The 20,819-nt window shown below is 47.3% G+C and overlaps 2 protein-coding genes across 3 annotated transcripts; one reads left to right on the top strand and one right to left on the bottom strand.

Annotated features, from left to right (window-relative positions):
* Positions 1-509: 509 nt before the first annotated feature.
* Positions 510-1,634, bottom strand: LOC115828335 (gap junction delta-2 protein-like). Its single transcript, XM_030792294.1, has one exon. The coding sequence runs from the start codon at positions 1,632-1,634 to the stop codon at positions 510-512; it is 1,125 nt and encodes a 374-aa protein (XP_030648154.1).
* A 3,084-nt stretch (positions 1,635-4,718) lies between these two features.
* Positions 4,719-20,479, top strand: vezf1a (vascular endothelial zinc finger 1a). 2 transcript variants are annotated; one of them, XM_030792763.1, is made up of 6 exons: positions 4,719-4,773; positions 12,686-13,467; positions 16,694-16,763; positions 17,185-17,350; positions 19,274-19,309; positions 20,010-20,479. In XM_030792763.1, the coding sequence occupies exons 1-6, from the start codon at positions 4,741-4,743 to the stop codon at positions 20,369-20,371; spliced, it is 1,449 nt and encodes a 482-aa protein (XP_030648623.1). In that variant the 5' UTR covers positions 4,719-4,740; the 3' UTR covers positions 20,372-20,479. The 2 variants fall into 2 exon arrangements, with proteins under 2 accessions (XP_030648623.1, XP_030648625.1); XM_030792765.1 differs by lacking the exon at positions 19,274-19,309.
* The last annotated feature ends 340 nt before the right edge of the window (positions 20,480-20,819 follow it).

Genomic DNA, 20,819 nt, shown 5'->3' with positions numbered 1-20,819 from the left:
TCATTTTGAAAATGGAGGAATAACTAGGGAAAATGGAATTAAAATGAAACTGTATTTGTTTTAGGGCTTCAAGGCCTGTTTGAATATTCCATTCAGGTTCAGTTCCAGCACTGACTGTATACTTTGAGTTTGAGTATTCTCTTTCATGCTAGATTTGTAGTGCAAAGTGTTTGAAAGATTTATTGTCTCTCTCACTCGGTCCTTACTACACACACATCATACAAATCAAGCCTTTACCAACTCTAGTGAGTTTATCTGGCAGAGTCTGAATAGGGAGTGAGAGCGATTGTATGTTACATTTCTTGCCTGAAAAAGGAAGCTCTTTACTAAACGAAGGAAAGAACCCACAAAAAAAGACACCAGGAGCTGTTGTTTGCATGTCTTTCTTTAAAAACAAAAAACTATAGAACAAAAGAAATCAAAATTAAAATTAAAATAATAAAAAAAAAAAAAGAATGTTAACAAAAAAGAAGGAGAGAGAAAACTGTGAAATGTATCAAACAAATGCTTCATGCCCAGGGTTTTTGGCCTCTGCCCAGTTTGGTCATGCTGGCCAGTTTGGTGTTAGTGTGTTCCTTGTGGTCAGGACTCCTTATAGAGGTGCACTGCACTGTGAAGTCTGTCTCAAAGGAAAGAGCAGGCGCGCGCGTACCCCTGTCACCGCTCCTCTCTTGCACCGCGGATGGTTCGGCTACCCGCCGAACCACACGGCTGCGGAGTGAGTGTCGTAGCTGGAGCAGGAGAGACCTGTAGTTGGCGTAAAAGCCCAAGCGCTCCACGGCATCCTTCTCCAGCTTACAGCAGGCGGAACATGCTGAGCAGAGCACGCGGAAGATGTAGACCCAGCCCAAGTAGTGTAACTCAGCAATGTTGAGGATGAAACAGCCCAGGCTGACGCTGAACATGAAGTTGAGGAAGATGGTCTTCTCCGTGGCACGAGACACGAAGCAGTCAGTTCTGTTAGGGCAGGGGTATGTCTCGCAGCGAAACAGGTACGGGACCTCAAAGCCAAACAGATAGCACTGGCCCAAAAGGAACGTGATCTCCAGAATGGAACGCAGCAGTACGTGGATGATGTATATCAGCAGCACCTGCCTGGACAGCCGAGTGGGGTCCTTGGCCACCACGCTGAAGTCCTCCTCCAGCAGGCTCTGCTCCACACATTCCCCTTCCTGGAGTCCCCAGTCTTCCTCAGAACTGGTGCTCACGGTAGAGGTGTCGGCGTCCGTGGCCTCCTCCACTCGAGACCCTGCGCTCTCCGACACGTCCGGGGAAGGATGCTGCTGTTTTTCCACCGCCTGCACGTCCTCCATCTCCAGCTTCTCATCATTGGTGATTTTGTGCAGCACGTAGACAACGTAGAAGATGGACGGAGTGGAGACCAGGACAATCTGGAAGACCCAAAAGCGCAGGTGCGAGACTGGCGCGAAGGTGTCGTAGCACACGTTGCTGCAGCCCGGCTGGAGAGTGTTGCAGGTGAACTTGGACTGCTCGTCGCCGTACACCGCGTCTCCGATCAGGGTGACCAGCAGGATGCGGAAGATCAGCAGCATGGTCAGCCAGATTTTACCAATGACCGTGGAATGGTTCTGCAGTTCCGTTAGGAAGCGGCCAAGAATGGACCAGTCTCCCATTCCTTACACTGTGAAGACACAGAGTAGAGAAAGCACTACAATATCTCTATCCTTCGTTCAATTCCATTGACTGCCCCATTTATAACAAACGTTAATTGTACTCTTTAGAAATACAACATGGATAATCAACAGATTTGAGGATTTGTTGTTGCTGGGTTGTTTTGGTCCCATGCCCACAACAGGGTCTGACCTTGACCAGATGCTGACCTCTCCCAGCCTGTGCCGTATCAGCACAATCTTTCAACTGTGACCCGAGCAAAAGCATCATAAGCTTTAGCATCCAGTGGAAACCATAGAAACTGTTTTACGACCACAGCAGACAATAACTCACATCCTCTTTAAACGTTTTGGCAAGTTTCTAAGGCAAAAACAGTGGGTTTAAAAGCCACGGACAACAAACTGAACATAATACATCTTTACTAATACAGTAATAAAATTAAAACAACAAACTGAACATAATAATACATCTTTACTAATACAGTAATAAAATTAAAACACCAAACTGAACATAATACATCTTTACTAATACAGTAATAAAATTAAAATGACTTGTCAACATCTCCAGGATTCATGATACATTTATACATTTCTATGCCAAATTTGGTTATCTCTGTAGCTTCCAAATGACAGTTGAGAACATGTGTGCAGTTCAAACTGGGTTGCCTAGATCAGTTTCCTTGGTGCCTCGAAGCAAAATATTACAATAAGTCTAATTTACATTTGGAAACATTACCGGGAAAAGCACAATGACATGTAAATTGCTCTAAAACTATCTGTGCCCATTAAACCAGTATACTGTGCCACCAGTCCAGAGTAGACCAGTCCCGGGGAAAAGCATAAACATGCATGGGCACTGATGAGCGAAGGGCTTTAAGGCTCAATTTTCTGATGGCACTCACCTTTGTCAAATTTGTCTCCTTCCAATCCAAATCTGGAAAATTGTCAAAGCGTACAATCTGCATAACTATATCTGAAGTGTAAGCCAGTTGGTGGATGTTGTGGACACTGCTGAGTTGTTTGAGACTAGAATGGGCTGACCACACATATTCCCTCTCTGATTGTACTGTATGTGAACAAAGGCTTTCAATGAACACTGTGAGAAAGACTGTAATGTACAATAGGGGGCACCTTTTTTCTGAACACCTACACACACAGCCAACCACAGAGTTCACAGAACATTCTAGAGTAATAACACTAATAATAATAATGACTGGAACTAGAGCACAGATTGGGTTGTTTTCATTTTTCATTTTTAGTGAGGAAGTGCACATTTCAATATAATTAAACGAGGAGTTTTCAGGGGTTTTTTTTTTTTTTTTTAAATCTATGTAATTAGTTTTGGGGGTTCTGAATTAATATTGACATTTCATTTTTTATGACCACTGACCTGGAAACATTTTGGGGTTTTTTTTCTCCCATGTAGTTGCTCAAAATATCTCACTCTAAAACTGGACTACACAGCACTACGCAGACTGTTGTTTAAATTTGACCATTAAAGCAGCTTTTGTCTCCAACGCCTGAAAAAAAACCTTCATGCACTTATTATCCACACTCGCTTTGCTTGATTTACATTATGAGTGATCCATGGTAGTTCTAAGTATCAGACAAAAAAAGGTATAAAGACGAATGGAGCCCAACATCTGCTCGAGTTTGGCTGTTAATGTGTTAAAGGGTAACTAAAATGTGCACCTGCGCACTGAGACCCCGAGATTTGTACTACTGACTCTGACTCATACCGCACATCCAGTTCAGCTTTTAGTCTTGACGCTGACTCATACCGTGCATTCAGTTCAGCTTTTCAATTCAAGATTTGAGTTATAAAGGATGAAATATGCGTCTATAACATTCCGCAGTGTTTACTCATTAAAGTACTCATTTAAAGAGCTTATGGAAGTCAAGATTTTGTACCGTATGTCTCTCCATTAGTCAACTAATCAACTCACAGATTTCCAGAGATAAGTCAGTTGGTTAAGCAGGGCAGTCAAGGAAAATGGTGTTTTTTAAACCGAAGACAAAAAAAGAAAGAGTTACAGATTTGATGACTGCTGGGCATACATATTTGTTTTCGTTGATTTTTTTTTCTTGCATCGGCTTACATTACATAAGTGTGTGTATGTGTATGAGCGCAAGCGCGTGCAGGAGTGTATGATTACGTTATTAGTTGCGGAGTTGAAATGGTCTCATCGTCTATTAATAATAATCCAGAGTAACGAACTCTTGCGTGTGGCATGACCTTAAACTTGTCATCTGACTGAATAGTCTATGCACATATTTCTCCAAAAATAAATTACGTATTTTAACTCAGTACATGAATGTCTTGTATAAGAGAGCTGCGTCTGTAAATAAACCGTAGCTCCTAATTATGAAACATTCGCTTAAAATAGCTGCGCGTTAAGCATCGCAATGCTTGCAAGTTTGCTCTCAGCACAGCCTTCTCGTATTTGCTTTCTCCGCAACGCAAGATCGGGGGAAATTATTGACCGTGATATTAACGATCTGCCACGAGTCGAGGGACGGCAGTAATCGCAGTTGCTTTTAACATAACGGTTTAACCTAAATGGACTATTATTTGTATTTACGAGACAAGCGCGAGAGGCGCGACAGAAAACTATGTAGATGGGACGCTAACACCTGATCGGTAATTAGGTTATAACAGAAAAGGAAATCTTCCTCATAATTTTTGTACCAAATTATACGACATCGTATTAAATCGTCTACAAAGTAATTCTAGCGTCTCTCGCGACAGTACCAGCCAATTGATCAACTTCTTTCCATTTTTCGAATGTCCCCCGAGAGTTTTCCGAAGAGAAGATTAAGAAGGGGTTCTTTGGATTAGAGTTACCCAGGACTGCTAACAATTAATTGTATTCTTGCAGCACGTCCTATTTTCACTTGCGTATTATTCAATATATAAATATATTACGATTCGCATATTTGTGACAGTGTCGAACGTTACGATACATTGCCGAATGTATAGCACAACCTCCCCCTTTATCGCGCTCAAATGGTTCGCCCCTGGGGTTACAGGAAGTTGTAGCAGCTGCCATGTTTAGCTGCTTTGTTGTAGATTTCTTGTAGGTTTCCTGCAGATTTTTTTAGTGTTGCAATGGAACCGAGCTGGAGTACATTCTTATTTCAGGTAAGGAGTCCCCGAATGGCTCGAAATCGGACTATTTGAGCGACATAACTTTACAGCTTAAGAATCTAGTGTTTAATGGTGATTTTTAGAAGGTAGATTTTAAGCAAAGCAATTTAAGCAAAACAATGGTACATGAATCCAAGGCTTCCAGCTGTGAGGAAGGGCATGACGCGAGGAAAAATCAGTTTTCTTTTCTCGATACGGCTGTTCAGAATTGTTAGTTTTGAAAATATAGGTTTAGCCGTGTATGTTGTATCATTAACTTGAACTACTTAGATACAAATGACTCTTTTAATTCAGCCCGAGTGAGCTCGCAAACATGAGGGATCAGTCGTCGCCTCCACACCAACGCCACCGCAAGCCAGTCTTGTTTTTTCTTTAGTCGTCGCTAACCGTTGATCAGTTTTGTTTGATGGATCTGAATTGATTTTTTCCTCGCGCTCACTCACAATTACACAATCGACGCTTAGGTCGCCACTGCATATCATGAGAAAAGTGCGTCCCGTTACTACTAAGATTGTTGGTAAAATAACCAAGTTAGCATTGATAACTTTTTCCCTCTCCCGCAGTGATTCAAATAGCCATGTAACCGCGGGTTAAAGGAATTTGAGCTATGCATATAAAAGCGGCGATTTTGATGGCGTTGTGATTTTCCAGACCTCGAAAGATATTTACATACACAAGTAGTTCAAGTTGCCCCGAATTTGTCATATTGCGAACTTGTTTTGGCTGATTTGCCCAGATTCAGTAGTTTATGCACGAGTGATTACGCCTGAGTCGTTAGAGACTGCTAGCTAGAGCATCCAGCTAGGTGTTGTGCGCAGACTGACCGCTACTATTGGCATGTTGTCCACCAACATAGCCCTTAAGCTAACTATTTAAATCTGACGAGCCAATAGTGTTTAAATCGTTCGTTCGGGAATTGTTGTGTTGGGATGTTTTTAACTACTTGAATCGTAGTGTTACTGAAACTTAATACTGAAATGAGATACAGTGAACATTTGTCTAGGATAGTAAGACTGCTACTACACGTAGTCCATTTGAACGACTATTACGTGTCATCTTTTTTGTTATTGTCATATATCTATGTATGTGTGATGCTACAGTTGAATGACGTGCACTACTGTTCTGCGCGTTGTTTTTGGTTTCTTCCGTACCGTTAGTTTGAAGGACTTTCCCCCTGTGTAATTTATGAACCAAACTAAAATTGACATTTATATGTCAAAGAATGATTTCCCTGGTGACTGCAGTCAGTGACATAGACCAATAAGATTTTCCTAAACGTCATCGTGAGTTGTTAAAGCAAATGTACCACGGAAACCATTCGCCAAGGATGAGTCAGAGGCCGCTCATAGTATCATACCCAGCCGCTTTTGGAACGGCTGTTGGTAAATAGGTTTCATCCCTAATATACACCAGCGATACAACCACCGTCCAAGACCCAAGTATAGCTGACTGCGTAAACAGCTATGTAACACATCCCGGTGTAAGAGCGTTCTAATGCTGAGTCAGATTTCCTGATTTCGTTATAGTTAACACAACACAGGCAGTCTTTGATACTTTATTCAGCTATCGACTTGTCTGATTACGGACCAAGAGCATATAGCCAGGGTGAAGAGAGGCTGTCTCGCGTCTCCCAAAGATCCTGTGAAACTTGAGCATTTTGTAAATGGAGGAATGTGTGGAACCTCTGTTTGTGTGGATTTATTTAGCTCTGTCTGCAATCAGTCTGCAGGAGCTGAAATTGGGCCACATTGATCCAAATTATATAATGCATTCATCACCAACTCTGAAAACATCACTCCCTCCACGTATAAATGCTCAAATGCATGTCCTCAGGGCATGCAGTCCCCCTCCACACCTCTCCCCTTTGATCTTCTCACTGTAGTTGTGACAGGTAGGGTTACTGTATTCCCAGTGTAACCCAGTGCTGCAGCTGGTATGGGCTAATTGGTGCAAGATGAGATCATGTGTGATCGCACGAGACGCGAACAGAAGATTTTATAGAGCCACGGTGAAAGTCAAAATCGAAGAAGAAGAAGCAGTTTTTATTTCGTACGGTGTTGAGCTGTCCTTTTCTCCAGCACCGGCTGTTTGTCTCCATCTCCCCCGTGGGCGATGTGTTTCGGACACGCAAAAGTCCAAGTGTCAAGTGCTGGTGTTCTTCAGAGACGCCCACTTACCTGCTCGGTAAAACCACTCCAGCGACTCAGGCTTCTTTGTGACTGAATTTTAAAGGTATTGAAAGGCATGTGCAGGGAGTGTGGCTCTGCTGAAGGCCTGCTGTTTCGACTGATTAAAAAAAGACTATTAGTCTAGCACTCTTGCCTTTAACCTGTTCCAGGCACAAATGTGTGGAAAAAGACAAGTTGGAACTAGCCTGTTTACTTGAAGATGAATCATTTGAATGGTTTTAGTGTGTTTGCGCATCCTTCAGAGGTCTGTTTTAGCCAATATTATTGCAATGAGAATCAACTGTCTTTTCAGGTTTGGTTTTCCTTTTGTTTATAATTCAGCAGAACGGTTTTCGCTGGAGCTTAGTCAGGCAAGCCCCTGTTATTTTGGGAGAAAAGGAAGGGAAACACAGAGAATTCAGTTTGTGCTCTGGTTGTGCTCACAGGGCATTGTTGAAGCCCCTGAGAGAGTACAAACCCATGTAATCCTTTTACTGCTCAGATGAAACGGAGCAGGACACAGCCCCGTCCGAAATCTCAGTCCCCTCAGATGCAGCTCTGCACGACTCGCCGTGTTCCCGCCAACCTGAGCCCCTGTCCTCTCCTCTGCTCTCCTCTCCTCTCCTCTCCTCTGCTCTGCTTAAGGCAGGCTCTCTGATGATGTGGGTAACAGGGTTAGCATGGTAACAAGTTGTCTGACAGCCAAGAAAAGCACCTCATGCATGACCCCTGGCCCAGCGAGTGGGAGCCCATTTCCCCCGCAGTGGGCACTTTTCTCACCTTCAGACGCAGCGACGGGCAGATTTGGGGGGGGTGGGTGTTACAGTGCTGTAGCAGTAGTCTGCCTCATAGCGTCTGTGTTCTGTTTGTCCTTCTGTTGGCCTTTGTTTTATGGGGAACATGTGAAAAGTTATTGTTCGTTCAGTTCGAGTCTTTCAAATGAAAAAGGATTTGTCTTTTTTATCAGCCTCTAGGTTTTCACCCTCAGCATCACAAATGCGTATGATGAATATGTTTGCATTCAAAGTTTCACCTTGTAGATGTGTGTTGTAAACTGGTTCAATGAGCTGACTCAACACCAGTCATTTGTAATTTCGTGATGTTGGACAATAAAAGAGGAACATTGAGCATGAATTCTGTTTAGGACTTAAGCTGTCTGTGGTAAACTATCTTGGGTTGTGTTCAATAGGGAATCACACACTGAAAATATAAACACGATCCACTTGTCAGCTTAACAGGCCGCCCCATATATCATGACATGCTATTATACCCCAGTCTTTCTCTCTCTCTTTCTCTTTCTCTCTCTCTCTCTCTCTCTCTCTCTCTCTCTCTCTCTCTCTCTCTCTCTCTTTCTCCCCATCTTTAAACACCCATTGTACTTTCTACTTGTTTCTTTTCAAATTCAAATTCAAGAAAGCTTTGCTTGAAAACACATTATCATGTGTTACAGCATCCAGGACGGCCTTTTTTTTTTTTTTTACAGGTCTCCATTGTCAGGGCTCTGCCTTCTTAGAGCCATGTGTGCCCTCTCTGGGACAGGCTCTCAGGATCTTATGTAGGTTGGAGTGACTGCCGCTTTCAGACTGGATCTGGATCAAAATTGTCAAAGTGGCGTGAAGGCACAGCGGGCGTGGGTCACCCCGTCCTCTGTCTGCGAGGCCGCTGTGTGTCTGCAGACTGCACGCAGTCACGCAGCCGCCACAGACAGACAGACAGACAGAGAGACAGAAAGGATGACTAGGGAACATAAAAGTTACAGAACAGAACAGGTGCACTGATAGAAGGGGTGGGGGGTGGTAGATGCTTGCTCTGAGTTCTCCTCAGGTCTGTTCCTCAGGCAAGTGAGGAGAGAGGAGAGGAGAGGAGAGTCGGTCTTGCTGAGCGGTGCGTGCGGAGAGGCGTGGAGCTGTACCCATGAATAGAGAACCTAAATCAGTGAAGACTCCCTCACAAAGAACCCCCGCGGAGCGCTGAGTGCATCACCGCTCAGATTTGTGTCCGTAACAATAGCGCAGATGAAATAAGGAGCAGAATGTGGGGATTCATTTTTCTTTTCTTTTCTCTCTCTCTTGTCTCTCCCTCTTTCTCTTGTCCTCTTTTTCTTTTCTTTTTTTCTTTTAACGTGTTCTGTTTTCCTCCCCTCCTCCGCGGCCCTTTCGCGGCTGGCCCCTGTAGGACGGCTGGTTGGGTCAGAATGAAAAGGGTCAGGTATTTAACCCCGCTCTTTTGCGATTGCGGAAGAGGACGTAGCTGTCTTAATTGCGTCGTCCTTGTTTTGCGAACCGTCGGTTGTAAGAGGCCACGGTGATAGTTTTCTCCTGTTCTCTTTCAGCTCGTCGAGGCGGCCTTCTCCCCGCCCCCAAACCCCAGAACGCTCAGGCACTCGCTTTCTCGGTTACTGAGTGAAATGTTGTGGAGTTGTATGGTGAACTAAAGTCTATCTACACAGATTGAATGGGTCGGTGTTCTCAGTGACCTTCACTTGAATCCAAATTGAAGTCTGTCTGAACAGTTCTGTAGTTTAGAAAAAAAAAAAACCTGCCATGAAATTTGTAGTGATGTTTAAGTCGGTTGTTATTTTTCAAAGGACAGTGGTAAGAGCTGGTTTGAGTGGAAGGCATACTGGTAAGAGCTGGTTTGAGTGGAAGGCACACTGGTAAGAGCTGGGTAAAGTGGAAAGCATACTGGTAAGCGCTGGTTTGAGTGAAAGGCATACTGGTAAGAGCTGGGTAAAGTGGAAAGCATACTGGTAAGCGCTGGTTTGAGTGGAAGGCATACTGGTAAGAGCTGGTTTGAGTGGAAGGCACACTGGTAAGAGCTGGTTGAAGTGGAAGGCACACTGGTAAGAGCTGGTTTGAAGTGGAAGGCACACTGGTAAGAGCTGGTTTGAAGTGGAAGGCATACTGGTAAGAGCTGGTTGAAGTGGAAGGCATACTGGTAAAGACAGTGAAGTGCTGTGGGTCTGTGTCTGCATATGCGGGGGCCCACTCTGATTTGAGATGCTCCATTGAACAACAATAGCAGCCAAAGCCCAAACTTTGCCTCTCTTTTGACATGGACTTGAGCACTGTGTCTGTTTCTCCATTTGCTCCTGAGCACAGGCCCTCTGTATGTGTGGAGAGATCTTTATAAGGAAGATGTGATACATGGGGGTCAGTGATGTTCAGGTTTTGTGTGTGTGCGAGACTAGGGGCAGAGACATGCTCTGTTTGTTGAGACTGTGAATACTTGGCAGGGATTTTTTGACTACAGTCACTGCTCTTGAGCAACCCGCTACCTCAGACATTCATGGTCTCCAGCAGGGCTTTCCGGTGATGTCCTCTTCTTGAAAAACAGCACATTTCACAAGCTTCTCTCTCAGAGCTTTGGCTCTGGCTGTTCTCTGCCGTGGCGGCTGTTCTCTTCCACCGCGGCTGTTCTCTGCCGTGGCGGCTGGTCTTTGCCATGTCTGTAAAAGCTGTAAGAGTTTTAAGTTGGGCCTGATTAGGAGCTTTAATGGCGTCCTATATGGGTGGCACCTGGAAAGCTTCATTAAAACCTCTCTCTCTTACACAGTTTCTCTCTCTCACTCACACACATGCGTGCGCGCACTTTATCAGAACTAGTGTTAGGCACAAATACATTTCTGAGTCTGTCGTTCCTTGTCATTGTAAGAGTGTGAGTCAGAGATGTTGACACCTTCTGGGTTTCGGAGGGGGGTTTTTAATCTTTGTGTATTTGCGTCATGATGTAGAGGGTGGGGGGGCACATTGTTGACTAAGCAGTGGAACGACAGGTTAAGCCCTGCTAAATGATTTGGGCTTGCAGTTATCTGATGTGTCAAATGAGTCGCCCCCCCCCACCGTAGACGGTGGTCGGCCCTCTTGGCTTTGGTGGTTGGACCGCACAGCCTCTGAGGGAGAAGAGCTACTGGATGGGGGGGGGGTGGTCTCCCCCTTGGCGCTCCGGTAAACACTCTCCCCGGCCCCAGGGGTCAGGCCCCAGAACGGAACAGAGTCTCATGTCCTTTCACCAAACAGTCTAATCACACTCAACACGCTCATATACACACACTCACACACACAGTTGACTTGAGCTGAGTTCAGTATCTCAGCTGCTGTTTGAGATGGCTCTGGACCCCCAGCCTTCTCCGCGTGAGTCGGCTACTCTCCACCGTCACATGAGAAATCCGCCGCATCAGAGCAGCAGATCACTTTACACTGGACAGATTTAGCTTAACCGGGGGGGTGGCGGGGGGATCGGGGGGCGTCTGCTGTTTTTGGTGCTGTCCACATGCGTAACTGAGCCTTGTTTCTGTGACTCTGTGGCGTCCAGTGGCGACTGCTCTCCTGGTTTTTTCTTTTTCTTTAGAGCTGTGTGAAACAGGGGGTCAGTCCTGGCCAGTCTGCTGTGGCTAGTGTTCCCGCTGATGTGTGTTTAGAGAGAAATGTGTTTCTAAGTTTGTGGAACGAGAAAAGAAAAGACTTTTTAAAAAAAAAAGCACCGTCGGATACTTGTGAGACCCGTTTTTTGGTCTCTGGACTGCACGGTGTAGCCTGACGGTTGTTTTTTGGTCTCTGGACTGCACGGTGTAGCCTGACGGTTGTTTTTTGGTCTCTGGACTGCACGGTGTAGCCTGACGGTTGTTTTTTGGTCTCTGGACTGCACGGTGTAGCCTGACGGTTGTTTTTTGGTCTCTGGACTGCACGGTGTAGCCTGACGGTTGGCTCTGGCTGCTTTGTGTCTGTTCCCTGAGCTGAGAGCTTGTTTGTCATTAGTCATTGGTCAGCCTAACGGAAGTGCTGACCAGAGAGCCTTGCCTGTGTGCCCTGGGCCTGTGCTCTCAGCATGGCATCCCGACACGCCACACATGCACCCAACATGAGTCAGTCTCTATTTCTGACAGGCCGCCGACACACCGGCTTTATGCACACTCTCCTTCTCTCTCTCTCTCTCTCTCGGCTGTGTCATTCAGAGCTGTGATCTAGGCTTTCTCAGGGGGGGGAGAGAGCCAGAGAAGAGAAGGCTGGACAGACAGAGACGGTAGTGTTTCATCTCCTAACGCTGTCGAAACAGAGGAGGTCGGGGGGGGGGGGGGGGGGGGGGACGTGCAGGCTAGCTCTGCCTGGGCCTTCACCTCAGCCCACAGCGCCAGCTGCAGAGTAATGACCAGTGGTGCGAATGGTTGACGTTTTTGGCGCTGGACTTTAGTCTGCCCTCACTTAGAGCTTGGAGAGCCAATAAGGGAAACACAATGTGAGCTTAATGCTAAATTCATTTCCCCTTTCTCTGCGTGACACCACTTATGTAAACTGGTGTGTGTGTGTGTGTGTGCGTGCGTGTGTATGTGTGTGTCTGTGTGTGTGTGTACGTGCGTGCAGACTTAAGAATGTAGGCTAAGCTCCAAAAACAGCGTCCTGTTGCATAAAAGGGGAAAGTCGCTGGCTTTAAGTGGGGGTTGCGGGGTGACGGTGTGGCGGTTAGACGGAGCAGCAGAGGGATTCTGACCCCGCTCCTTTAAAGTGTGGAGACAGAGGGAAATCCCACAGTGCCATGCCCTGAGCTGTCCATCATTTCTATGGTTTAACTTTGGTATAAGCACATGTGTGCCTGAGGTACTGCTGACTAAGCCCTGGGTTTCCTCACAGCCGCACAAGGCTTAAGTTCTCGCACGCACGCACACGCACGCACGGAGAGAAAAGTGTGGGATTCTGTGGACTGACATCTTTTTGTTCTCTGTTTGTGCTGTCGACCATCAGCAGGCAAATGAAGCCCTTCATCACCAACACCAGGTGGCCCAGAACAGCCTGCTGCCGCTGCTCAACTCCGGGGCCGAGCCGCAGGACCAGAAGCCCGTGCTGCCCATCCCACTGGACCAGAAACCTCCGGTCAGCGCCGCCGAGCTCCTGAAGGACAATGTAGCCAGCGGGACGGGGGGAGGCGGAGGCGGCGGGGGTAACGGAGGCGGCGGAGGTCTGATGCCCGTGGTGAAGAAAGAACACAAGAGCAAAACGCCGTTTATCTGCGGCTACTGTAACAAGGCCTTCAGGGACAGCTACCACCTGCGGCGCCACGAGTCCTGCCACACCGGCGTCAAGATGGTGTCGCGGCCCAAGAAGACGGCGCAGACGGCGCCCACCATGGTGCCCCTCATCTCCACCATGCCGCGCGAGAACAGCGGCAACCCGTCTTACATCTCCACCATCGCCGGCATCCTCACCACGGCAACCACGTCCGTCTCCACGGGCTCCGGCGTCATGTCCCCGGCCTCCATGGGCAACGTGCCCCAGCAGAGCGCCCCCAAAAAACCAGCCAAGCCAGTCAAAAAGAACCACGGCTGCGAGATGTGCGGCAAGGCCTTCCGCGACGTCTACCACCTGAACCGCCACAAGCTCTCGCACTCGGACGAGAAGCCCTTCGAATGCCCCATCTGCCAGCAGCGCTTCAAACGGAAGGACCGCATGACGTACCACGTGCGCTCGCACGACGGCGGAGTTCACAAACCCTATGTCTGCTCCGTCTGTGGGAAGGGCTTCTCCAGGTAAACCACTCTCTTTACTGGCTTCTTTTTTAATTGGAATTATTTCAGAGATGAAGAGTTATTGGGGGAGAAGCTCAAGCGTGTTGATAACAGGCCCATTCTGACCGGTGATCCCTTTAGAATTACATAATCAGTGTGAATGTTCAGTATGCCAATATAAGTCAGTGTTTTCATTGTTGACATAAATACACAGATGCGTTGATTTAACACACTGATGTGGCACACTGATGTGGCACACAGCTGTAGCTGAACACAGTTCTAAAGAACCATAGGAAGGGGTACTGCTCTGTTATAGTCTGTAACAGAGCTGTACCCGTACCTATGGTTTTTTTAGAACTACAGTCTATAGTTCTAAAGAACCATAGGAAAGGATACTGTTCTGTTACAGTCTATAGTTCTAAAGAACCATAGGAAAGGGTACTGCTCTGTCACAGCGTATAGTTCTAAAGAACCATAGGAAGGGGTACTGCTCTGTTACAGTCTATAGTTCTAAAGAACCATAGGAAAGGATACTGCTCTGTTACAGTTTATAGTTCTAAAGAACCATAGGAAGGGGTACTGCTCTGTTACAGTCTATAGTTCTAAAGAACCATAGGAAAGGATACTGCTCTGTTACAGTTTATAGTTCTAAAGAACCATAGGAAGGGGTACTGCTCTGTCACAGTCTATAGTTCTAAAGAACCACAGGAAGGGGTACTGCTCTGTTATAGTTCTAAAGAACCATAGGAAGGGGTACTGCTCTGTTATAGTTCTAAAGGACCATAGGAAGGGGTACTGCTCTGTTATAGTTCTAAAGGACCATAGGAAAGGGTGCTGCTCTGTCACAGTTCTATAGGACCATAGGAAGGGGTACTGCTCTGTTACAGTTCTAAAGAACCATAGGAAGGGGTGCTGCTCTGTCACAGTTCTAAAGGACCATAGGAAAGGGTGCTGCTCTGTCACAGTTCTATAGGACCATAGGAAGGGGTACTGCTCTGTTATAGTTCTAAAGGACCATAGGAAAGGGTGCTGCTCTGTCACAGTCTCTACGGGGCCACATGAGAATGGTACAGATATGATTACACATCTCCCCCCCCCCCCCTTTTTTTTTTTCTTCTGTGGCTTAATTGAGAAATTCACTGCTGACATTACCATTGCTCTAAATGACTTGGTAAACCAGCATAGTTCTGTTGTTTACACCACTACAGAAGGTAATTTTTTTGTAACCTTTTTGTAAGACATCCAAATGTTTGATCAGAAGCTTGCCTGAGGTACTGGCAGACACCCCAGGTAAGGGTTATAAGAAGCTAGCGTGTCTAAAAGACCAGACGTCTTACTCTTTAAAGCTGAGGTTTTGGAGCAGTCTGTGGAGCTAGCCGTCAGCTGCCTACCTCTCCTTTCAGACGCTGAAGATCTTCACAACACACGCTTATTAGTCATGGTAGGATGACTAATCCCACAGAGAGTGATGATGCCTCTCTCCTTTAATACCCTGTATTGAAATATGCATACAAGGGGCGGAGCTTGGGCGACCATCTGCTCTCCTCTATGACATCAGCTTGTTCCGGTGTCTTCCATTGGCTGCAGCTCGCTGATTTATAGTAGCATTGAATTGGGGTGACTCACTGTCTTTGTGGACCCCAGCAGGTTGAAATCCCAGCTCACTATTAAAGAGCCCTGTGCCCCCCCCCCCCCCCCCCCCCCCCCCCCCCCCCCCCCCGCTGCCAGATCACCATCCCAACCCCCACCTCACTCAGACAGAGCAAGAGAGAGAGTGCTTTGATTTTTGTGCTATGACTTGACGGGGGTTTGTCACTGGGAAATAGTTGAGAGAGAGAGAGTAGTGGTGAGGCAGTGGTTTGAGATTTCCTGTTAGTCATGTTAGTCACCCTCAGTGCAGTCCACAGTCAGCTCCAGGAGCGCGGCTACCTCAGGAATGACTCTCCTCCTCTCTAATCTCTTTCCCGTCTGAGATGAATGAGAGAGTGCGTCAGCCGGGCCCTTTCTGCGTCCTGTGATTAATAATCCCTGGATTATTTCCAATGTGAGCAAGGCAAGTTTCTTTTAAAAGAAGGGATGAGGGAGAGAAAAGAGAGGTATGCTGTGGGCTGCGGGTAGCGCGCTCTCACTCTCAGGTAGTGTGGTAATCAGTGTGTGTGAGAAACAGTGTGCAGTCACCTCACAGACTCTTAATATGAAGGGTTGGGATCGCAGGACGAGGGGAGAGGGAGGGGTGGATCCGTGCGTGTTGGGGAAATGGTGTGCAGCGTGGATGTTTATCACCGTGCTCAGGGGTGAGAACTTGGCCAGAGAACGTGGGACCTCACTGCTGCCAGCGAGCTGTGTCTGCAGACAAGCAGCCATTCCGGCTCACAGCATCCCTGAAGAGATTACACTTGACTTTCCTCCTCAGTGCTAGAGCCATAGCCAGTATGAAACTGCCGCTCTCTCAGGACTAGCTGACAGAGTGTTACTTTTCTGATGCACAACAGCTCTCTAAATGAGGCATCGCGTTGCCTGCCTGCCGCGGCTGGTCTAACCGCCTGTTCTCTGAGCATAGCTATATAATCCAGCTATCATTTAAGCTTGTCAGTCAGTCATAAATCTGTTTGTTTGATATTATGCAATCAGCGGATGAATGAAGTGATTCATCTGTCAACGGGTTGTGTACAAAAAGGCATGTAAGTAATGGGCTGTCACAACTGCATTCAGTTCACAGAGTGTCTGTTGTTTCGCAGTCGTGTCATACTGTTGACTGTTTTTTTTTTTGTTTTCTAAGTCTGTGTTTTCCAGCCCTGGTGGCATAAGCCCACACACCACTACAGGTCTCTCTCTGCCTGAGCTAATCAAAGAACCTGAGGTTTACTTAATGGACGAGTCTGTTGTTAGAAGAGAGAGAGAGAGAGAGAGGGAAGCAGAGAGAGAGAGATCTAAAATGTAATTTTCCAGGAGCAACATCAGGGCATCTGGTCTAAACCTTGCTAAGTTATCCGAGAGCTTTAATATTGCATTCCGTTTATGACTTCTGAATGAGATGAGATGAAAAAAATCTCATTTGATACTGCAGTGCCACCACCAAACCTATGGAGCTGTTCTTCTGAAGGAGAGAAACGCGTTTTTCCTCTTATCATAGTGACTAACTGTTCTCCTGCTCCCTGTCTCCTCTCTTCTCCTGCTCCCTGTCTCCTCTCTTCTCCTGCTCCCTGTCTCCTCTCTTCTCCTGCTCCCTGTCTCCTCTCTTCTCCAGGCCTGATCATCTCAGCTGCCACGTGAAGCACGTTCACTCGTCTGAGAGACCCTTCAAATGCCAAGTCACGGTAAGCGACCGCCGCCCGCGTCCCGCTAACGGAAACTGAACGCACGCTTGTTATTCCCTGCCTCCGCTACATTCCAGCTCGACCCTGACATTTTGCCGCTTCCTGTCATAGCTCCGACTACGCAGCGTTAGTCTGTGGCGTTGAGAACCAGACTGCGTTTTCTGAGAGACTATCTCTTATTAGCCTGAGAGGAGAGCCACTAACTAGACAGCTGTGCCCACGAGCCGGTGGTTCTGGGGTTCTGAACAGGGTGGCATTTGGCATTTTCTGCCGTTCTCACTCAAACGCTCTGTTAAAAGAGGGCGCCGCACAAAGAAACTCAAGCAAAACAAATGAATCTGTTCTAGAGAAAGAGAGAGAGAGAGAGGGGCTGGGCGGTTCGGCTCCGGGTTTTATTCCTTGCGGACGTTTTGTTTTGCAGGCATGCACCTCTGCCTTCGCCACCAAAGACAGACTGCGCTCTCACATGATCAGACACGAGGGGAAGGTCACCTGTAACATCTGTGGAAAGATGCTAAGTGCCGCCTACATCACCAGCCACCTGAAGACGCACGGTCAGACCAACTTCAACAACTCCTGTAACAAAGGTGCGCCTGACCCCCTCCCCACCTCCTCCTTCTCCTCCTCCTCCTTTAGCCTCCGTAGCACGCGCCTCCTCCTTTCCTCCGTATCCAGCCAAAGTCACAACAACTCATGAGAACGTTTCTCCACAGCGATGGTTGGGCTGGTTGGCCTGGTCCACTAAAAAAAAAGTTGTATAGCTTTTAGTGCAGTTTTCACCCAATGTACTGATGTGGATTCTTTCACAGACCCCTGTGTTTTCCTCTGCCTCTCCGGTTCGTGTGTGTGTTACCAGAGTGTGAACCATGTGCTTAAACTAGGCTGTCTGTAGGGAATTGTTTGGAGCCGTTCCTAGAGAGTTTGACTGGAGTGTGCTGTCTTTGTAAGACGTGTTGCAGTGTAAGCTGAGGCCGTCTGACTGCTGCTGATCTTGTCTTCTGTCTTGCTCTATTTGTTGTGGTATGTCTCAGATAGGACTTGACCTCTTAACGGCATCAGAAATTCCCCCAGTTTACACCAGTCTGTGTAACATACTTCCTCCCATCTGCTTCATGGAGAAAAAAAAGAGGTCACTTTTTTTTTCTTTTCTTTTTTTTTTTTTTAACAAACAGGACCGGCTTAATATGTTTCTGGGAATTTTTGAATGGTAACAATCCAATCTGGATTTCATTAGCTGTAGTTCTGTGAGACCGGCACACATCTGTATTGACTCCATTTGTCTGGTGAATTGCTGTGTGAGTGTGCAGACTCCTCCGTGGTTTAAGGTAATGTAAGGAATATGGAATCCGTTCACACGGCGACGCGAACGGAGCGACCTGCCTGGGCGTTCTGTTCGGGGAAAGAGCAGTGAGCGTGTTTCTCTTTCTGCAGCGTAACCGGCGTGCAGGTCAGACTGCCTCACAGCTCTGCACAGATGTAAACAGTATGTTTTACTCTGCATAGTGTTAAATTCTCAAAGCAACCTTGAGTTGATAAAGATGAGCTGTCATGGCCCCTGTGTCTCTCATAAAGGAGAGAATGGGGAATTGGTGATCGATGGCTGGAGGTGAAGTGAAAATCTGTTTGAATCTCGTAAGGCTCCACTGTGACCAAAAGCTTTCATAAAGAGACAAGACCCGACGCCTGCGTTGCCCTCTCTGGATGGGAGCTCATTGTCCTGTCTGTAGGGTGGCCTTCATATCATCCTGTGCTGTTGTGAGTGAGTGTCATTTTGTCTTGGCCTGTGTTACTTCACTGAGCTTCTCCATCAGACAAGAGGCTTCACGCCTTCTCATCTCTGTCTTATAATCCCCTTCTCTAATGAAATGTCACTTCATCTCTCTGTGTAAAGCAGATGAACCATCCACCGTGTACAGGTTCCCTGTCTCAAGACAGCTCCTGTCTGTGTCCTAGGTCTCTGTCCAAGGCTTTAACTCTTCTCAGGAGTCTGTTTCTCCATGCTGGTTCTCCTCTTTTTCCTCTCACTGTTGAAATGTTTTGAATGTGTTTCTGTTTCTCTGTGTCTGTGTTTTGAGATGTGTGTGTGTGAACTGATCTGTCTGCTTTGACGCGAGGCTGAGTTCAGATGTTGGTCCCCGACGTTGACATCACTCCGTGGCCCTCGTTTTTAACCCGCACATCTGGTCATAAATCCGTTTTTTGTGTCTGTCTACCCCCCCACCCCCCCACCCCCTTTCCCCCCATGTAGAGTTGCTCCCAGATTTGTCATAATGTTTTAATGGCACTGGAAGCAGAGAGTGTTTTAGAATAGCAATGTTAACTGTTACTGTTCCATAATGCTTTAGTCACTCAGTGCTGTGGTCCTGCTTTTGTTGGGTGACACATGGCCCCACCCACAGCCCAGTTCAGATGGGACTGACCTCACTGTGATTAGACAGTGAGAGCCACCGTGGCTCCGCCCACCAGTCTGGGTGGGGTTACCATAACACTGTGTGTGTGTTTCCAAATAGGGGACTGGCAGTGGAACTCCCCTGACCCAAGAAAAGGTAAAAACGAAACTTACTGTGAAAACCTGAACTTTGTCAGGAAATCAAAGATATGCAACACAAACACACGCACTCACACACACACGCACACAAAACTGGCATTGCATCCCTCTTTGCCAAATCACGGTTTGGGAAAACCCCAACTAGGCTAAACTGTAGAAATACAGGTTTTCTGTTGAGAAAGGAGATCCTCCTGCCTGCTTGACCAGTTGATGGCTTGCAATATGAAGCATAAATGTTGGCTTTAGTTCCTGGATCCACATCCCAGCGTTATCTGTATATTCAAATGACTGTCCTTTTGGCAGGAAGCAGTGCTAAGGTACCTCTGTCTTCCTTTAAACGTGGCCTTTGGGACAGATTTACAAACTCCCCCAGATTTTAGGTCCTGTAGCAGCCTCAGGACTGAAACTGAGAGTTACTGTAGTGTAGATGGATAATAACAGTAAGAATAATAATTATAAGAATGATCTAACTTGAATTTTATGCCACCTTTTGTACACTGAGTAGCCAGTCTGAGTGCTGAGTGCATTGCAGAAGCATTAAAAACAGAGGCAAAACAAGGAAAGGAGAGTGAACTCTGACACTGACATCATAGGGGGCGGATTGGTGCCGCCAGAGGGACACAGTGGGGAGGGAGGGAGGAACCAAAGGACACCCAAACATCTAATCGTCTTCGTTTGTCTTCTCTCTGTCCCTCCAGACAACAACGAAGTCTGCAACTCCGCCTCGGCCACGCCGGTCACCGCCTCGGCGCCCATCACCACGGCGATGAACCGCGGCAACAGCAGCAACCCCGTCACCATCGCCGCCCAGATGAACATCACCACTAACACGGTCAACATCACCTCCCCCGTCAGCCTGCAGCATCCGGTCACCATCACCGGACCCGTCAACATCGCCTCGGTCAACATCCCCGCCACCGCGCCGATGAACATCGCCCACCCGGTGGCCATCACCACGCCCATGCCCATGAACATCGCCGGACCCCTCAACATCGCCATGAGACCTATGGAGAGTATGCCCTTTCTCTCTCAGGTCCTGCCCTCTTCCCCCCCCTGGTAGAACCAAGACAACCCTCCTCTAACCCCTTACCTTAACCCCATGCCCTCCTTATCCTCAACCACACCCCCCCCCCAGCCACACCCCTTTTAGCCCCACCCACCCACGCACCCAAACCCCTTTTCTAAAGAGCGTCTGCCTTTGAGGTGCAGGCGAAACAAAAGCGCCCTCTGTCGAATGGCTGCATCCCTGACAACGCCGCGTCCTGCAGAGTGGAGAGGCGACGTGGGTCTCCCCAGGCCACCGCTGGAGTTTTTACAGGTTTTTTTTGTTCTCTGAAGGATTTTCGGGCGGAGTCAGCGAGTGCGGAGCAGGACGGAAACTCTGGCAATCCGTCACACACACGCCGCAGGGCCCGCAAGCAGGGGGGACAAATCGAAGGCCCCTCTGAATCAACTCTCAGCAGTCAGAGTTCAGCCGTGGAAAAGAGGTTCTTTTTTACGAAAAACGA

This window comes from Chanos chanos, chromosome 15 (genome assembly GCF_902362185.1).
Source record: "Chanos chanos chromosome 15, fChaCha1.1, whole genome shotgun sequence".
NCBI classification, from domain to species: domain Eukaryota; kingdom Metazoa; phylum Chordata; class Actinopteri; order Gonorynchiformes; family Chanidae; genus Chanos; species Chanos chanos.
This window is presented reverse-complemented; position numbering and strand designations above follow the sequence as displayed.